The sequence below is a fragment of the Pseudopodoces humilis genome, chromosome 17, assembly GCF_049639895.1.
Source record: "Pseudopodoces humilis isolate 2021_Gansu_Grassland_sample_001 chromosome 17, ASM4963989v1, whole genome shotgun sequence".
Classification (NCBI taxonomy): domain Eukaryota; kingdom Metazoa; phylum Chordata; class Aves; order Passeriformes; family Paridae; genus Pseudopodoces; species Pseudopodoces humilis.
Genome location: NC_142216.1, coordinates 11,536,023 through 11,555,833, shown reverse-complemented (window position 1 = coordinate 11,555,833; position 19,811 = coordinate 11,536,023). Strand labels below are relative to the sequence as shown.

The 19,811-nt window shown below is 36.3% G+C and overlaps 1 protein-coding gene across 3 annotated transcripts in view; it reads right to left on the bottom strand.

The window, feature by feature from the left end:
* Positions 1-6,336: 6,336 nt before the first annotated feature.
* GABRA1 (gamma-aminobutyric acid type A receptor subunit alpha1) overlaps positions 6,337-19,811 on the bottom strand; it is a 43,434-nt gene continuing 29,959 nt past the window's right edge. For all 3 annotated transcript variants that reach the window (XM_005523474.2, XM_088063599.1, XM_088063600.1), the window contains exons 8-10: positions 16,842-16,994; positions 12,575-12,777; positions 6,337-9,169 (exon numbers count right to left, since the gene is read on the bottom strand). In XM_005523474.2, coding sequence (XP_005523531.2) covers positions 8,861-9,169; positions 12,575-12,777; positions 16,842-16,994 — 665 coding nt within the window. In that variant the 3' untranslated portion in view covers positions 6,337-8,860. The remainder of the gene's footprint in view (positions 9,170-12,574; positions 12,778-16,841; positions 16,995-19,811) is intronic.

Sequence of the window (19,811 nt, the reverse complement as noted above, 5' to 3'; positions counted from 1 at the left end):
AATTTGAGTCCTTGGACAGTTAAAACATAGCTAAGCCTTTGGGTTTTATCACCTAAAATATGGTATTGTGACCATGGTGAATATTTTTCTCTTGACTGTGCAGAAGTGGGCTGAAAGTTATGTTCAGATGAACAGTTCCTAAATCTCAGATTGTTGAATTCTGGGGCTGCAGGATCTTGTCCAGGGAGGATACAGTTACCAGTGACTGACATGGGACTCCATTGAGATGGGCTTCTGCTCAGGAAAGCATTCATTCAGCACAGGAACAAACTCAGCTTAAATCCAGAGACAGAAAGCCCAGAACAGAGGCTGGGTGATGGGTTTTATGGGACAGAGCCAGGGTGGAGTTTAAGGTTGTGGGCTAATAGGGGCACAGCAAGAGAGAAACCCCAGGGGTACAAACCAACCAGAACCCCTGGGCTGACACCCAGTTACCAGTTATTGCAGCTAACAGGCTGTGGTTTTTTGCCTGCAGAAGTCTGAGTTTCTTGTACAAAAAAATTGTTGGCATACATCCAGTCTTAATGGTTTAACTGTGGAAATAATCAAATTAATGCAATTAATACATTTAAATCAGAATTATTCAGAGATAAGGAGTGGTGTTTCCTGTGAGAACAATTTGTCCCCCTTAGGAGCAAAGAGTGCCCAAGGACAACTTTGTGTCCTTGTCAACCTCACTGTTCAGTGGTGCCACAGTGTTCCTTCAGCAAGGACCACAGAGACAGCCCCACACCCAGGCTGAGGATTTTCCCCAGAAATCTGTGGCCAGACATTCCTGCAGGGAGACTGTTTGGGTCAGGGGCTGCCAGGCAGGGCAGTGGGCAGGGGGACATTGTTCAGGTGGCTTGGGCATGCAGGCACTGGTTCCTGAAGAAACCCAGGAGTTACAGATCAGCAGCTCTGACATCATCTCCTCCTCCCTTCATACAGGTGCACATTTGCTGCTTGCCAGCCTTCTTCAGCCTGTGTTAAAATACTTCAACTCTGACTTTACACCTTCCTTACTTTCAATTATTCCCTCTGGTGTATTACAGGCAAGGTCTTTTTATTTTTCTCTGTGTGCACTGAGGAGAACAGGGTGTCCATTCTAACTATGCAAAGAACACTCTTTAATGGGTCAAGTACCAGAGCTGAGATCTCAGGCAAGATCTTCTCTGTTCCAGTATAGAAACAGTAGTAGAAACAAGATATGTTTTCCATCTGAGATTTTAATGTGATTTGTTGCAGTTCTGTTTGTTCTGTGGTGGTTTCTGTTCAAGATCCTTCACTGCACTGCCCTTGATGTAAGCTTGTTTTCCTTTATTCTTGCTCGCCATCCAGCCACAGTTATGGTGTGAAAACAAATTGGTGATTATTTGCTTTTGCACTGACTGTGCTTTCAGATATTATCAGTCGTTTTATCTTTTAAATATACATTCCCAGCTATTAAATGCTAGATATAATAAAACAAAATAATAGCTAATAATCTGTGTAGCTTGCTTGCAATACAGAGATATAATAACTTGTCTGACATTTTTTAGAGCCAATATTTACCTTTATCACTGGAAAGTGCCTCCCGAGACTCATTATTCATGTAATTTCCATTAAGAGGCTGTAGTAAAACAGCCTGTTGTCTTACAACTCTTGTTTCTAAGTACATTATTTTTAGTAATAAATACATCAGCTTTTGTTACATCAGAGAACTATTACTATTTCTTATCTCTAGACATTTATTAATAAATTAATCATGTTTATTTATAAACTTCTTTACATTTATTTATTGCACTAGCCAGATAAAAGTGCTTTTCTTTAGGTACATGGTTATATCTCTTGAAGCTTACTTATTGCTTTTGAACCTAAGGCTGTAACAAAATTAATATTCTTGCTTTTTATATCTTTTACTTTTCAATTAACCAAGGGTGGTATTTAGGAAAAATAAAAGTTGTATTGAAAGATAAATTCTGTCAGTTTTGAATAATGTGATAAAAATAGCACCGAATTGAGTTACTTGAATATCTGTTATTCCTACTGCTACGACTAATGCCTGATATAGGAACATAACAAGTAACTGGTGTCTTTAATTTTTCTGATGAATGGTTCCATGCAGACCTATGAAAACCCTCAATATAAATTTCAAGCTCTGTAATATAATTAAGAAAATGTTTTGCAGCAATGTGAATATAACCTAGAATTCTTTATCTCTTTCAAAGTCTTGAAACCCATGTTTCCATGGCTTGCTACCTAAGTATTTATGGCATTGTTCATGTAGCTGCAAGAGGAAGATTTTTAGCTTCATGCTCTGGTAGAATTTTGTTAAATTTTGTTAGCAGAACTTGCTGCACAGTCTACTGTTTTTCATGTTATAATTGTTTTTAGCATCATCAGTATGCTTTTAAAAGTCATTCTGTACATGGATAGAAATAATGAGATTTTCAAAAGCATCAGGCACTTGCTTAATTCTGTGTGTCTCCACTTGAAAGCATTTTTGTTGTTTTATTAACTCATTTGCTAGGAGCAGACCAGTGCTGTCAGGGGATTGAATGATGGATGGTTAGTTATCAACTAAAGCTATGATAAGGACTTTCTGCTTTACCAGTTCTTTGTATTGTCCATAACAACCTTTCTCTTCAGCCTCAGTAGTCTTAAAATTATTCTTCTCTGTACTCTTTGGGAATTGCAAGCCAAAAATCTGTCTGTTCAAAAAACTGTTAAATGGATGCAGAACTATTGGCCCTGCAAACTTTGTTGGAGAGGAAAGCCTGAGTTAGGATCAGAAATGAACATAAGCATTGATATTCAGGAGCTCAGTGACCAGAACACAGCTCCAATACATTTTTAGAAAGCTGCTAGTGAAGTCATGGATGGCATCCTCTGGAACTGGAAAATACTTACCTTTTCTAAAAATCTGTCTTTCTTTGGAGGGATTAGATGGCATGTATGTAAAAGAAGTTCTTGCAGGCATGAACATTCTGGCTTTGTGGCCATTAAACATTGCATCAGTACATTCATTACTCTCATAGTTCACACTGTCCTTTAACTGTTGAAAGGGGATACATTGCTCCAGTTACTTCATTAAGATTTTCTTTGCCTTCTTCAGAGCAGAGTTTGGTCAGGAACAAACAGGTAAAGGCCCTAATGGCACAAAGCCCCATTTTACTTCGTCTAAATTAGCAGAGTTCCTACAAATCAGGGCTGGTGAGGCAAGGTAGGGATGTGCATATCAGAGGAAACCAAACCCTATCAAGCCACATTTTTACATTAATCTATGTATTATTTTGTCATGTCCATGAGGTGTAGCTGAGCATTATGTGTAACTACAAAAATACTTTTTACATGATCATGTTAAAGCTAATGTTTTTTGTAATTCTTCTATTTCCTGTCAAATACATCACCACCTTGGAGAACGGTGTACCTCACCTTTTCTTGCCTGCCACAGCTCCTCAGGCAGGAGAAAGATGAAAACAGAAGTTGAGTTTTGTGGTGTTTTGTACAAAAGCAAAATCAAAGCAAAACCTCTTCTGAAATGCCTCCTGAATTATTAACAGTTTCTTCAAGAAAATAGATGAACTCTTATTTGATTATGTTTAACTGAAAAATGTTAGTTTTCTTTCTTAAATTTGTGTGCCTACAGCAGGTCCTAACAATCAGCAGTGGTTTTTACTATGACCTCCATTGTCTTTTTCTCTGATTCAAAAGTTGTATTCATTTTAAAAATTCTTGGCTGGTGTCCATTTTATTGCTTTTATAAAATATATCATAAAAAGATAATTTAATTTAGGCAAAAGATCTTTCTATTTTAATTTCACTATGTTTTATATTTGGTTTTAGAAAACCTTAAAAGATTTTCTTCTCTTTCATTTTTTTTTTTCTTGAATTTTTCATATCCTTGCAGTAAATTTCTTATATTAATAAATATCACTATGTAGAGCCATCCTAGAAGCTTACAAACCACTTCTTTGAAGTGTGGTTCTGCTGCTATGGTCAGTAATGGAATAGGATCTCCAAGTATGTGAGGTCTTTAAATAACTTTCATTAATTCTGTGGCAGCTTTATTATTTTTTCCTATGAGGCACTGCAGGTGCTAATCAGATGATACATGTAAAATCAAACAAAGAGTGTAGCAAAGGTAGTGTGCTGGGCAGCCAACAGGAAATCAGCTAAACAAATTTAACATCTTGGGGCTGGTTTAGATCCTTAGGCTTGTACCACTTGAGGCTGATCAGATAGTGCATATATAAGGACACTTGAAAAGAAATTAATTGTGTCTGTTTGCATTCAAATGTCCTTGGCTGAGGAAAGAGTTCAGCAAACACATCTTTGCTCCCTTGACAGCACATTCAGAAAAGCTGTGCCCTTTGCTGGTTGATCTGCAAGTTTTGGAGGGGAAGTATCTCTAGTCTTTGGGTGAGATGCCTGTAACAGCTGTGCTGCAAGTGCAAAATCCACTCAGAGCCTCTTCAAATGCCTTAAAGCAGTTTAATCAAATAAATTCATCAGCATCTGTGAAGTCATCATGCCAGTTTGGATGGGCCTATGGCCAGAGAGAATGAGCCTATAGAAACTTTTTGTTTCAAGGCTTTTACCTCTCTTGTATTTGATTTACTTTGTAATCAGATGGAACATGACAGCAACAGCTTGACAAGCTGATAATACACTTCACTTGCAAAATTCATGTGCTAGGACTGTAACGCATTTTTATTTAAGCTATGTCATGTTTATGCATAGTGAGAGGATTTTTTTCTTCAGTGGATCTGCTATAGAAAGTCTGAGGAGATCTTGCATTTTTATATTTCAAAGTATGAGTGATATTTTTATAGTCCATAAAAAAAAATTCACTTTTCCCAGTCACCCTAATTTATTTGGACAGACTTTCAGATAAAAAGCACAGGCTGCAAGAAGTTATCTTATTTCTTGCTCCTTGAAGCATGTGTGCCCCATTTTCCAGACATTAGGGTGTTTCATAAGCTGTTATTGTTTATCATATTGATAAAAAATAGAAGGAGATAGAAAATAAATCAGGTTTTCCAGGTCTTAGAGTCCAAGAGAAAGAATTTAATTAGAGAAGTCATTGGTGGTGTAAAAAAGGTTTTTGATCACTGAGAAAGTCCTGCAGTAGCTTCTAGGGATGATTGAAAGGAAACAGAAGAAGCTTCTGTTGATGTAATATCAGAACAAACACAGAACTCCTGTGTCAGGGTGTGACGCTGGACTGACTGGAGGCTGTGAATCTGTCACCTGATGAGGCTGTTCCTCCACACTGTGAAACTGAATATTATTATATATTTTTTTATTCTGAGTCAAATCTTGTTGCCTCTAGACATTTTGACTCATTTTTACTTGAGTGAAATTCTGCCTAAAAATGTCTGAGCAAGATGTGAGAATCCCCATGTATGCTCTGCATCTGGCATGTGTACATAGGAGGTGGGTGTTCAAACACCTCCTTTACCATCGTCTTCCAGAAAAGCCCGTGTGGGTTTTCATAGGGATTCATCTCCGTGGAGTCACTTGTAGGAGGCAAGGAAAAGGGATTCAGACTGCATTATCCTCATTCAAAATAGAGGAAAGCATAATAAATTAATAGAATCTGAGACCTTCCAGACTTTCCTTCCATTTTGAAGAAGCCTTCTGTAGGACTCATGTTTAAGAATGCTGTGAATATTGTTATATACAAATGCACATACATTCAGCCTCTTGAGTCCTCTAGAGCTGTACATCTGTACATATCTCTCTCCACAGACCACAAGCCTTGCTTTCCAGGATCATTTCCAAGAAATTTTTAGGGCTGAATGCACTGGATTGACTTTTCCTCGCTCCTTTTTTCTATTTGGGAAAGAAAGAGGAGTTGAAAATTAAAATTTTCAAGGTATGCATATGCTTGTTTGAAAGGTACAACTCATTTAATAAGTGAAATATTATTTTATACGGCCTGAGGTTCTTTTCTAGTCTTTCTTAGATCTGTGTGTTTATTAACCAGTTAAATCTCTATCTTAAATATTTTTGCTCTCAGTCTCTGGTTTATCTGCCATTTTATCTGGGAGAAAATGCATTTTATTTTGTTCCTACCTTGTGTAACTCAATGTTGTGGTACAAAACATTAACAATTGTTCATCTGATGCAATTAATTGCCTTACTGGGTATACATGGTACAGAGTGAACTATCTTTTCTGAATGTCAAATCAGATTTGGGAAACATTCCTGTTATATTTGCCCCTGGAAAACACTGGACAGAGAATCACATCTATTAAAACTGCATTCATTACCAAATCCAAGGAAACAAAGTTTTTCAATGAATAGCAGCTAATCAAGCAATGTGTCATAAGAGGCAGTAACTAAAGAAAACCAAAGTAAAACATTCACTTGCATTATTGAACATTTTTAGCTTTATTATTGTAATAGAATTACAGTCTGACATAAAATAAAGAGCTTTTGCTAAACTCTGTAAAGCAATACATGCTTCTGCCATAAACAACCTCTATTTGATTTAGGTTTTATTGCCACATCACTGCACTGAGGTGCAATAAACATTCAATGTCATCTTTTTAAAATTATCTCAGGAGTAAACAGAAACTGTCCTCTATAAGAGTGTATCATTATTTTCAAGGAAGACTTACTATTATTACATGGTTTAGCAAAGCATTGTAAAAAAGCTACATAGAGAATACCTTGTCTTTGTGCAGTCAAGTTTATACAGTATAATACTATTGGCATAGACTAACTAAGAGGTGATATAATGCAATCATTGCATAGCAAAAAGCAGACTAGTTAAGTAATATTCACATCTAATGTGCAAAATGCAGACCAAAAGGTAGCTATGAATTGCTAGAAAGATAAAATGCCCTAAATGAACACACTAGTTTAATGCCAAAAATAACAAGATAAACAAGAACACAGAAGTTAAAGAGCCATAGTTTATTTTTTTCTATACATATATCTACACATGATACCAGAGATGAAACATCCCCTTTTAAATAAGATCCAATCAGATAACTTATCAAACTTATCAAGTTCAGACAGGACTAAATGTTAGACAATGAAGCATTATTTAAAAAAAATAAATCTCTAAATGAAACATTAAATATTTCCTTTTGTAGATGGAGAATATCAACTTTTTGATTTATTAAGAGTTTAAAAATCACTGCCTATTAAGCTTGACTCTCAGTAGCTGTTTCTCTAGAGGCTCATGTAGTACTGTTTCAAAATCCATTCAATAGCATACATTTTTTTAATTGATTCTTGCAAATATCCACCATTCTTCCAATCTCTTTGAAAAAACTTTATCTGAAAGTTTATTTCTAAGAGTTAGCAGTAATGATACTGACTAGGATTTTTTCAAAGGGAGCACAATACCTGCAAAATGGACATCTTGTATTTAAAGCCCTTACATATTGTTCCTACAAATATATTGCTACAGTAAAAATGAAATGTAGTAAGTTTACTCAATAAAATCTATTTTCCTGTACATTCTTTTATGTATGACTTCTTTGTATTTAATGCTACATATATTACATCGCTTAATGTAACAGTTATGTTTCAGCAAATATAGCAGTAATATACAGGTGAACTTCTGTCTTAGCCAATATTTCACCGTTTTTACCTACCAAATATAATCCCATACTTCAGTGTTTATGCATGACCTGAGAAGACCAGTCATTAATCTAATAGTATACATTGGATGACATTGTCAAATTGCAAGCTGCTGTACACTTAACCACTTTACAAATGGAAAAAATTCCAAGCACTTTCTGCTTATTTATTTCTGTAAGCTTTCCAGTACCACTGATTTTTTTTTTCCTTTAATTCAGGCTCTAAATATGTTTTATTGAGCATTTAACAACATATTAAGAGCTAAGAGGTGAATCCTACACAATGTTTTAAGAACACAACTTTAAAAAAGTAAAAAAATGTACAATCTCATGCTGCATATTTACAGATATTATTTAAATACTATATTTTATCTTTCTGCTATTCATAAATCTCAGTCTAAAGCTTCTTTTAATGTATCGTTTTATAAAAGAATACATTCAACATATCTAGAGCTTGCAAAAATTTTATTGTTTGTTTTTTTGTTTTAACTCTCTAAAACATAGTGATGAGTAAAAGCTATCTTTAAAGCATCCAGGAATTGTTTGGATTACACAGGTGATAGAAATTTGGGATCTGCACTTGGTTGTGCAGCTGGTTTTAAATCTAGACTAGTGACAACTTAATGCTTGGAACAAGCTTGCAGTAAGAGAGCAGATTAAAGCATTTGTTACCATTAGATCTTATGTGCTATACAGTGACAAACTGTACCTAGAGTGAGTAGATTTCCTTTCTCATTAAAGACTATTTAATATTATAAGTCAGGTAGTTTGAAACATAGAAGAGAAAAGGGATTAGGAAAATAACATATTTTATGGGATTCAGCAAATGGAAAGCTTTACATCCTTGAAAAGATTATAAACAGTGGCTGAATAAATGATACAGTCTAGGATGTGAATCAGGAATGTTGTAAAGAATATTTCCCCCCCTCCCTAACAATCTTCTGAATAAAAATATCTTTTTCATGTACATATACACTATCTTTTGGGGATATTCAGTACTAAGCTTGCTACAAATGGTTTCTTTTTTTTTTTTTCTTTTTTTTTTTACCCTTCCAAACAACTACTCTACAACTCTTTTCCATTTCCAAAATCACTTTTCCAAAGTATATAGTTTATAATCTTCTCCCCCTCACACACAGTTTTATTAAATATACAGATATATTTTACCTTTTGCTAACTAAGGAAACCTTTATTTTCTTTAAGACAGAGGCAATGGAGCAAATGGGAATTACTGTATGTGAAAAAGGGAAGCAATTCCCAGAGCAAAAGACAAAACAGAACTATACGAATAAATGAGGTTATTGATGTGGAGTTTGAACTTTTAGCTGGGGCTCTCGGTTTAAATAGGTAGCCCAATAGACTAAGTTAAAGATTCCAAAAAGCAATGGGAAGGCTATTCTTGATAGCCGGTCAATTTTACTGACACTGTTAAAAGTTTTCTTGGGTTCTGCAGGTTTTGTTTCTGGCTTAACTTCTTTGGGCTCAATTGTTGCACTTTTAGCAATGGTTGCCAGCCCAGGGTCCCTTGCAATATTAGGGGTGTAGCTCGTAGCTGCAGCTGTGTATGTGTTGTTTTTCTTGATGAGAGGATCCTTCACTTTCTTTGGCTGAAGAAAGAAGAAAAAATTTCATTCTCAATACCTTCTCAACAGATGAAATTATGAAAAAGCACTGTAACATTCTGCAATTAGTTGAGTTCATACCACAAAGTGTAATAAGCTGTAAGAGAGAAGCTAGTTCTGCATATATAACTCATGCAAAATATTTAGGTGACAACAAAGACAAAATCATCCATTTGTATTACTTGTATTAGGTAAACCAAATTAGATGATAGATAAAAATAATGAGACCTGATAGCTAGGCTCACTGGCAAAATCACCTTTAATGATAATCAGCAGTGACAAACCACTCACAGTTCAATATTCCCATAAACTGTTTCCCTTGATTACGATAAAAATTTACATGATGCCAAATTCTTAATGTAGCCTAATGAACATTAAGACAAATATTGTGATACGAAGAGTTTTAATATAATTTATACACAAAAAGACACACTAAATTATCATGTAACCATGCTCTAAAGGAGTGGTTTATTCAATAAGATGCAAAGCTGTCAGTATTCTACTCACTAATGGTTTACACCAAAGGAACATGCATTATGGATTAGGAACTTAGTTTTCATGTTTGAATCTTAAAATGGGATCATAATGGCTGAAATGGAATTCCATATGCAGAGACTTTAATGTCTGTGTGACTTCATCCACTTACATTGCTAAAGCAAGAATATATTGAATATCTTTTAGTGGAGGAGGACTTCTTGAGCTTATTTAAACTTATTTTATCCCTAGGTCCTTATATTTTCTAGTATTCTATTTTTGGGATCTAGTTGTAGGAAAAAAAAGTGAATTTTGACATCTGGGCATGTCTCAGTTTCTGGCAGACTAAACCCTTTCTTCTGCCACTGTCCAAGGATAAACACAGAAGAAAGAGGTGGTGGGTCATTAAGAAGGTGTAAGGATTACTCCAATTATGAGCACAAAACCCAACAATAAAACATATAGCAAAAATTCCAACAGATAAGAAAATATAGCTAATTCCAACAGCTTAGAAAAATCTTCAGGTAGCATTTGCCACAAAAAGGAAAAGCAAATTTTATCCATTTTATCCTCTTGGGATGGGGGAAAGATACGGTTGAAGAGAAAATATCAGTGGAATTTGATCTATTATGTCATTTCACAAGATAGCAAGCACAATTCTCTGTTTTCAAGAAGCAGCTGTCCCAAGGAGGCAATATTTTTTATGTGGTCACAGTGCTTAATGACAGATCAGCTATAGGTTAATGGCTACTTTGACCCCCTAATAATGGAGTTTTGATTAAAAAATTCTTGTTCAAGATGTGAACATTTCAGGGATTTGGCAGACTTCTGCTGGACACATGAACAGGAAATGAAGCTGCAAAAGCCTGAGAGCAAGTGGGGAGATACTCATGGAGGAACAGCTTGGAGCCCCATGCTGGAAAGAAATGTAGGCTCAAATGTTAAAATTATGCTACTTAGTAAGAAAAGGGATTCACCTAATGACTCTGATATAGATGTTCTTTAATTCACGGCAATAAAATTCTGAGCTTCAAGCCAAGAAAAACTTCAAATGTTTGGAATAAACAGGTTCAAGAAATATACCAACAAAAAAAGTGTGTCAGGTTTTTTGCTTTGGTTGTTTGTTTTGTTCTTCTTTTGTTGCTTTGGTTTTGGTTTTTTATGGTTTTTCTTTGTTGTTTGTTTGTTTGTTTGCTTGCTTGCTTGCTTTGCTTTGGGCGTTTTCTGGGTTTTTTGGCTGTCCATTTTTTCCCCTCCCAGGTAGGGAGGCTGCTAACATGGTTGCTGAGTGTGAAGACAGTCCTGTTTACTTCTCATTCAGATACTCCAGTGAGGAGCAATAAATCCATCAGACAAAGAGCAGCTTCACTGAAGTCTCAGAGGAAACCCCTTCAAATAGATTTAAATGTCACTAGAAATCTGATCCACAGAAAACCCTGATACCAGCCTGGGTCTTAATATTTCATGTCAAATTCAACTTCATGAAAAAGCAATATGACAGCTAATTAGAGCTCTAAATTTGATTAAGCTGCAATGCTCTAATCATTGTGAGCTTGCCTTGCTCGCTTTTCCTCACTAAAGAAAACTCACACCACCAGGTACCAGCAAATGACACATAAAGCCCCTTACCTGCTAATGAGCACAAAGCCATAAATCTTCAATGTTTTAAACCATGTTTATTGGTGTAGGGGTTTTTTTAGAATGTAACTTTCTTTGTAACAAATGAAACAGCTCACTATAGTAACTACATTACAAGGGAGGATAAATTAGCAAGGTAATATTTAATATTTAAGGATACAGTTCTATCAATGCAGTTAATTTTTAATAACAAATGTCATGAAAACAGGAAAAATATTTAAAAAATTATTTTCAATGATAGTATCAATAACTGAAAACTCAACATTCAGAAGCAGTTGTGCAGCTCATTAGTGTAAGTTTGTTTTGTTACTTCACTCACTCTACAATACTTTCGTAGTAGTTGCCATTGTATAAGTGCCCTAATTTAATTTGGAGGTTTTTTTCACTGACTTATGCAACTAATATACATAAATAATATATATGCATATGATCCTGAATTAAAAATATATCTTTGCATACCAGTGAGTTACATCTCCTCCTCCAAATACCTGTTCTGTTGAATCTCTAGTCTGTGAATGTTCATGATAACCAGTTCAGCAAGTTAACCCAACCGAATGAGCTTGCTCACAGAAGCAGCAGACATGGTACCTCACAATAAATGGGAAACTTCTCTTTCATCCCCTAAATGTCCTCAACAATTTCTTGATGCACCTTAGGTTTACAGACCAGCTCTGATCCCAGACCAAAATAAATCAGTGTGAGTTTTCGCTCATGCATTCAGGGAGGTACAGATCAGGATTGCACACTCCCAGCACAACTCTCAATTCCTCCTTCTAAACAAATAAAATTTTTCTTATGGCTAAGAAAGGAAAAAATAACTCCTGTGATGATTTATTTCGTCATGATAGAGCAGCCCTTCTGAACTTCATGTTGGGGAGCACTATACCTTGGGAACTATCAAATACTGCAGCTACAACATTTTTTTTCCTACATTTACACTGAGGCATGCACACTTTCTCTTGTTCAAAGAGAAAAAATTAATTGCCTTGCTTTAAAATAATACACATACATCTTTTTTTCTGCTCAGTTGCAGAAGTCAAAACCTCAGTAGAGTATTTCATTATTAATAGCATTAAGTATCACCCAATATGTCAGAAGTAGTATTAAATGTCTAAGTAATCATGGCATAGAAATGCTGTATGTGGACACAGGAGGAAAGTCTTTTGGAGTAAAAACGGTTCTACATAATAAGAATTTTTATTGTGGTAAACCCCCTCCCACAGAGTGACCAGGCATGGCAGAGTATGATCTTTTGGGATGGATATGAGGCGGTGTTACCTTTTCTGGAACAACGCTCTTGCCATCCCACGCGTATCCTCTCTTGGTGAAGTAATTGACTGTGGCGAACTCGATGAGCGCAGAGAAGACAAAGGCATAGCACACAGCTATGAACCAATCCATGGCCGTGGCATAGGCCACCTTGGGCAGTGAGTTCCTTGCGCTGATGCTCAGCGTCGTCATGGTCAGCACAGTTGTCACTCCTGCAAAGCAAAGAGTTTGTGTCCTCAGGCCAGGGGCTTCATTTGTGCTTCATTTCCCAGCTGCTATAGGTGGGAAAGCCTTTTCTACACCCTGGTTCTTACAAGCTGCCCCACGTGAGTTCAGTTTCTAAATGAGGATATCAGGTTTCAAATTCTGTGGAAGTTGCTTGATTTTCAAAACATTTTTTATGTTTTATTCTTTGATGTTGTTATACTAGAATACTATTTTTAAAGTTGGAATGGAAATATAATTTATGAACTACTTTACTCTTCCTGGTATTTGAAAGATTTTGTTGCTGTTCTTTATTCATGCCCTGCAAATTGTACTACAGATGTAACAATTTAACATCTTTAGTTCTTTCTCGCAGCAGTTCTGAGATACTTAGAAAACTAAAGAACTTGTTTCAGCTTATTTAGGCTATTATACTTCAAAGATATATTCAAGGGAACCAAGATTTATGTGTTATTTTATTTTTTTGAATCAATGGTTTTACAGATGTGCTGGTTTAGCATTGACTGATTTTTGGTGAGGAGGGAAGGAACCAGCCCATGGAAGTGATTTTCTAAGAGAAGCTGCTAAGATCTTCCTCCATGTCTGGCAAAACCAATTGCTGGATGGTTCTGAGAACAGGCATGCTGATAAGCCAGTTAGAGAGCTGAATGTGAGATTCACATTTTAAAATGAACAGCCCCAGGAACCGCTCTTGTTTCTGGCTTTTGAACAGGTAACCGGGCGCTGGCCGGGCCGGCCCCGCTCCACAGCGTGACCCGTGGGCCTGGCGGGGCCGGGCCCGGCCTCTGCTGCAGCCCCGGCCGGGCCGGGTTCCCCCACTCCCCCAGCACAGCCAGGCCGGCTGCAGCTCGGCTGGAATTCTGCCGCTGCTGAGTTTCACCACAAACCACCGGGCAGGGGGAGGGAAGGGAAGCCATCAGCTGGTGGTGTGCTGCTGCTGAGTCCTAGGCTGGCTGCTGAGGTCCCAGCTGCCTCCCCAGCGCGGTCACCGTAAACAGCTCCAGCCGCCGTCCGGCAGAGATCACTTGGACATCAGCGTGCTCGGGGGAGATATTAATTCTTTCACTGCACAGATGAAACTTGAAAACATCAATCCTCTCTCAACTGGGAGAAAAGGGTGAAGACACGTAGAGAAACAACATCAAGACACCAAGGTCAGTAAAGAAGGAGTCAAATCTCAGATGGACGGAGAATGAGGAGATGCCTTAGTTGGGCTGAAATTCTTTTGTGAGGCCACGGTGATGGGCTATGATACACTAGAATATCACTGTGATTCGTGAAAAAGCATGGGGGGATGGAGTGTTCAAAGTAGACATGAGTAAAGGCACCCATGCTGAAGTAAGCATTTGTTGAAGTAGCTGTGACCCAAAGAAGAACCTTGAAAAGAGAGAGACAAAAGTGATGAGGACCCTTTGCTCTCAGGGAAGAAGAAAACCTCTCTTCCCAGAGATGAAAATGATTTTTTTAGAGATAGATGAAGAGAACCTTTGCTTTTGAACAGCTCATCCTTAAAAGTGTACTCCATTAGCCCAAGACTGAGCCCTCAAAAACACTTGTAGGGAAAGCCGTAAGTCAAGGGGAGGGACTCTCACATGTGAATAGATTTCCATCTCCTGGGTGGCTGATTCACGGTGACACTGAACCACGAGAGAACTGTTTCTTGTGGAGAAGTCTCCATGGCATGGAAAGAGAGACTCCCTAAGTGGACTGAAGAAAGATTATTTTAGAGGTGGTAAACTGACTGTTTACCATCTCTAAAGTTGGGGGAGGAGAAATGTTCTGAAGGTTTATTCTGATTTCTTATTATTTTTCTTTTATTTCTGTTAGTAAAGTTTTCTTTATACCCTTTAAAGTTTGAGCCTGCTTTGCTCTCCTCCAAAATCTTATCTCTCAACAGAAAATGAGTAAATAATTCTAACAGATGCACTGCTATTTGGCCAGCTTTAGATTCACTACATTTAATTGGTACATTGGCTGGGAAATTTCAGATTGGCAAACTAAAACCACTACAACAGATTTCTGTCCCTTTATTCACTGACACCCTGAAGATAGCAAAGATTTTATATAAGAACAACAATGTAATTTACATTTCTGACATCAGAGCTTCTCACTGCTGAACCTTTCCTCCTACCTGGCCCAGAGAGAAAGCAGAACTATACTGAATTCACTCTGCTTGCAGCTGCTTGGAAAAATGAGCCTCTGAGTGCACGCCAGGCATTTACATCAAATCACACGTCCACAAGTTACCTTGACAACTGCACTGTCATGTCTTGAATGTGCCTGGCGAGTTCATTTTTGCTGCACTGAGTGTCAGTGGAAATGAACAGTGGTCTAAAATAGGTCAATTAATGAACAACATATTTATGTGGTAGTGTGAAGTACATGAATTATTAGTGCCTAATGAGGAAGCAATTTCTCTTTCCTGACATGAAACCAAATGTTTTCTTTGACTTATTACTAGTGAGCTTATGTTTCTCTTACATAGCAGCAGAAGAAAGATTTATAAGTTTTATTATCTGTGGTATTACGTGGGCTAAAAGATGAAAGCTGTGTTTTGGTGTGTATATGCATTCATGCAAGGTGTTCTGAAACTTTGTTTCACTGCCATTTTGAAATGAAAAAGTTTTCACGGTACATAATGATGGAGAACCCAGGAGTATTTACTAAATAACTGTCATCTAAAAGGAAAATTTGTGGGTTCTTGAGCTTCTGAAGACATCAGTTTGAAAGTTGGGCAGTATTAGATATTATCCATTGAGACCAGGAAATTCTGTTCTCCATCTAGTGACAGTACAGCTTTTCAAACTGATGATCAGACATTTATTTTTAAATGGTATGTGCAAAAGGAGGTAAAACAGTTACCATTTCAATACTTTGACTATAAAAGTCCCTAGTAGATTAGTTCTCAGCAAAGCTGATGTTAAAAATTCAGAATTAATTATAGTTGCTAATCTAAACAAAAATATTTAAATCAAATTTAATTATACTGTAGTCTAAACCACTGTCCTGTAAGTGCACATCTGTATATCAACAGAAAGCCACTGCTTGGTTCGTGAGGTCTAAGGCTACGCAAGCTGTGGTTGATTTCCAGAGAAATTGGGGAACTAAAGCACAGCTGTGAAGGGTGCAAGAGAAGATCCATAAAAATAACTCTTGTTCAACAAGAGCTTCAGAAGCCGCATTTCTCAACAGTGACTCTCTGGCTTTGCCATGTCCTGCATAAATGGGTTAATTCTCTTTGGCAAAGCCAGAGGCCCAAAGCATCCTGCCCTTGCAGTGCCCTGAGGCAGCAAAATGAGTGTCAAAGCCAGCTTGGCTGGGGGTGCTTCTGCCTCCTGCCAAAGGTGTTCAGCAGTCCCATCTGGATATCACCAAAGACTAGGTCACATAGCATATATCTCAGGTTCTAGCTTTCCTAAATTAAAATTTGTTGCCTTTTGTTTTTTTTTTTTTAAATATGTACTTGATTTAGATTAACATCACCAAAGAATATGAAAGAATATGAGAATTTTAAGATAAACATTTGCAAGCAGTGGTTAAACTCTAGGAACCAACTGTTTTTAACTTGAGAGTCTGTTAGATTGCCTTCTCACTACATTCCTTGAGTGCATCTAATCACTGCTGTAAGCACAACGAATTGTTGTTGATCTCAACAGTAGCCTGTAAAAGGGGTTAAGGGAAAAAAAAAATTTAAAATGAGAATTTTCAGAGGTTCTAAAGATGTCAAATGATGGATACCCATTGATTAAAGCCTTTTTGATAATCCCATGATTAACGTTATTGCCATTGTCAGAGATGTTTTATTCATAATCTGATTGCTTTGGAAAGTTCAAATGGTAATGAATGTCTTGAGGTATTTTCAGTCAAACAATCATTCAAAATCAGTTTAAAAGCTTTGGACCTATATCTTCACAATGTAATTTGTTAGCTCTTGTGTGCTGCAACATGTCCTGGCTTACAGTATTCTCCAATACTGTGTTACACATAACTACTTTTACCATAACATTTCTGAAAGCAGATTTCCTCATGATTGCCAGGAGGTCTTTCTTACCAAATACAGTTCTTGCTGGAACAGATTCTCTGTTAAGCCAGAAGGACACCTGTGACAGTATCACTGTCATGATGCATGGCAGATAAGTCTGGATGACAAAATAACCGATCTTCCTCTTCAAATGAAAATGTGTAGTCATAACAACATATTCCCCTAAAACCAAGAAAAAAGAACATTAAAGCCTTTATAAATATACACATCAGAGGTCTTTATAGGAAGTATTTTTTCATTACATTCATCCCTATTATAAAATAAAAGTCCTCAAATCAAAATGGTTCAGCTCTGGAGAAAACATTTAATAAACCTGATGGGTTTTTAAATTTTTCCCTAGTAATACAAAACTAGATATTTCTGGGAAACGCTAGTTAAATTTACGTATTTTCATATTTGCTGAGTAGTGAAATGAAGGTCTGCGTTAACTGGTGGCTGATTAAAACTCCTATAGAAGGTCTTATTCTATTAGAAGATGGAAAGCTACCACAGCATACCCATGTAAACATCATCTAAAAACTAAATCAAGACAGCCTCCCAAAAGTGTTTCTGTTGGGCCAAGGTTAAGATGTAATTGCTGATGCGATGGTGTTTGCATTACCACTGTCGGTGCTTTATGTACTCTGAAGTGTCCCTGTTCTGCAAATTTAGTACCTTAGTAAATTATTATTCTCTCCTGCAGTAAATGATTACTACAAGAATAATACAAAATATTTTAATTAGCACTAATGTTTTTGGAGCTACAAAATTGTATGAGCTGGGTAATCCAAATGCAATGAAAATTAATTGGTTTTTAATATATAAATAATTTTTATTTATACTTTAAAAAATAAATATATCTAATATTCTAACATACTAATATCATTCCATAAAGCTTTCTTGCCAGCAGAGCAAATAATGCTAATTTTCAGATTGTTATTTATATAAATTAAAATGGATTTTGGAAAACAGTATATTCTCCAAAGACTGAGAAACTTTTTTTTTTAAAGTAGACTGATTCTTCTTTATTATGCAACAAACATCTTAGGAATGAAACAAGTAGACACGTAACGGAATGGAAACGTCTGTCTAGATTAGAGATGACATGTGAAATTACTGTAGTTCTATTTTAAAATGTAGGCAGCTGGAAGGAGAAAACTGCTCTTGTACAGGAAAAGCTTAAACTTGATTGAAAAACTATGTCTAGACATTGACTGCTTATGCACAGAGCATGTCAAATGCCCATTTCTGTAATGCAGAGTCCAGAAGAACATTCATTTGAGCAATCTTGCTCAATTTCTAACCCTAAGGAAAACTTATTTATGAAATGTGACAATACTCTTTCAATATAAAAGACAGTAGCAAAGGGGGGAAAGAGAATAAATTTTAAATTAAGAGGTAAAACAAAGGATATACAAGGAATTTTTATTTTAAAAATAGGAGTGGCTGTAGTATAGTGGGAATTATTACCTGAATTTTGCTCACCTTTCTTTAACTTTCACTGAAACAACCTCCTTCTCTGTACCAGAGATTATGATCTTACAAAAGGTGCCAGTCTTAGCTAGGAGAGCCAATAATTTAATTTCATCTACTTAAAATATGACGTGAGAAACTATTTTAATGCAATCAGATATAGAATGCGCACAATGGTATGTCAGAATTAATTCAGTGATTGTAGATGGCAAGCTAAGAATACAGAGTGAACACACCACTGTACTCTGAAGCTTTATTTAGGTGCTTAAATTATCAAAGTATTTTTAACCTCTGGAAAATGAGAACAAGATCCAAAGCATAAAGGCAATTAAAAAAGACAGGGATTACTCTCATCTGTTAAGCACTGCAGCAGGTCTGAGCTGGGAGTCAGATAAAGGTAATGCTGAGAGGAGTGAGTTAGGCAAAGCAGAGGCCTGGAATAATGCTCTGCACTTCAGTTACAAGGCAAAAACATGTTCTTAAGTTTCCACAGTACCAATGGACTGCACTTATTGGGCAGTCACTTATTAAAAGATAGTAGATAAGATTGATTGAAATGACTGCAGGAAGTGAAAGCACTCCAGTTATTTACTGCATCTTTAGCATTCCATATTTCATGGCTTTCTTTAATTGAATAGCATTGCCACATTTGTGACAGCTGCTGATCACTCTCATAACTTTCCAATTCCACTGTGATTCTATTTTGAAAGCATGTACTAAATTGCAATACAACCATAAAATTCCCTACAGTCTAAATTTCAAATAGCTCTTGAGCAAAATATTGCCTATATTCAGTGTCTGATTGCTTTCACAAGTTGTAGCTTATACATCTTATATTCTCTTATCTCTTATCTTTTCTTATCCAAGGAAGTTAGAAGAAAGGTATTTTTTCTTAGCTAAACTGTAATTCCTGAAGTCTTCTACAAATAACTGGTGTGCAGATAAATCTGGTTTTCCTTTTATTTATTCCAATGTTTAAATTAGTTTATATGTAATACACATTATGAAACATTTAAAAGTTGTCAAACAAAGTCTGCATCTATATTAATTTTTGAATGACTCTCCACACTGGAATATCCACAGAAGTCTGGAAGAGTTTGTACCTGTGTTCAGTGCTTCTGTAGGTGCAGTTTTTAACTCTTAGTTAGCCCTTAAGTCTACAGCATATTGCAATAATTGAGTCAAATGTGCAGGTGGTATAAACTAACCTGTGCCCACAGAAGATAGCTGATGATTCAGTAAAGTTATATTACAGCCATTTCATAGTGTTCTGTAAGCTATTTGTAAAAAAACAGATTTATCAGTGCCTAAAGTTAATGTGCACCACATCAGACTAAGGTTTGATGTGGGGACTTAGTTTGAGCTGTAACTACTTTTTCTATTACTGTAGGTACAGAAGTAAGGCTTTCCTTGCCATTAATTTAAAATAAAGTATTTATCATTTACTATTTATACTATTTAACTCAGTAAAATAAAACTCTTAAGAACAGTATCATCTCTTCAGATTTACAGAGATAAGAAAAAAAT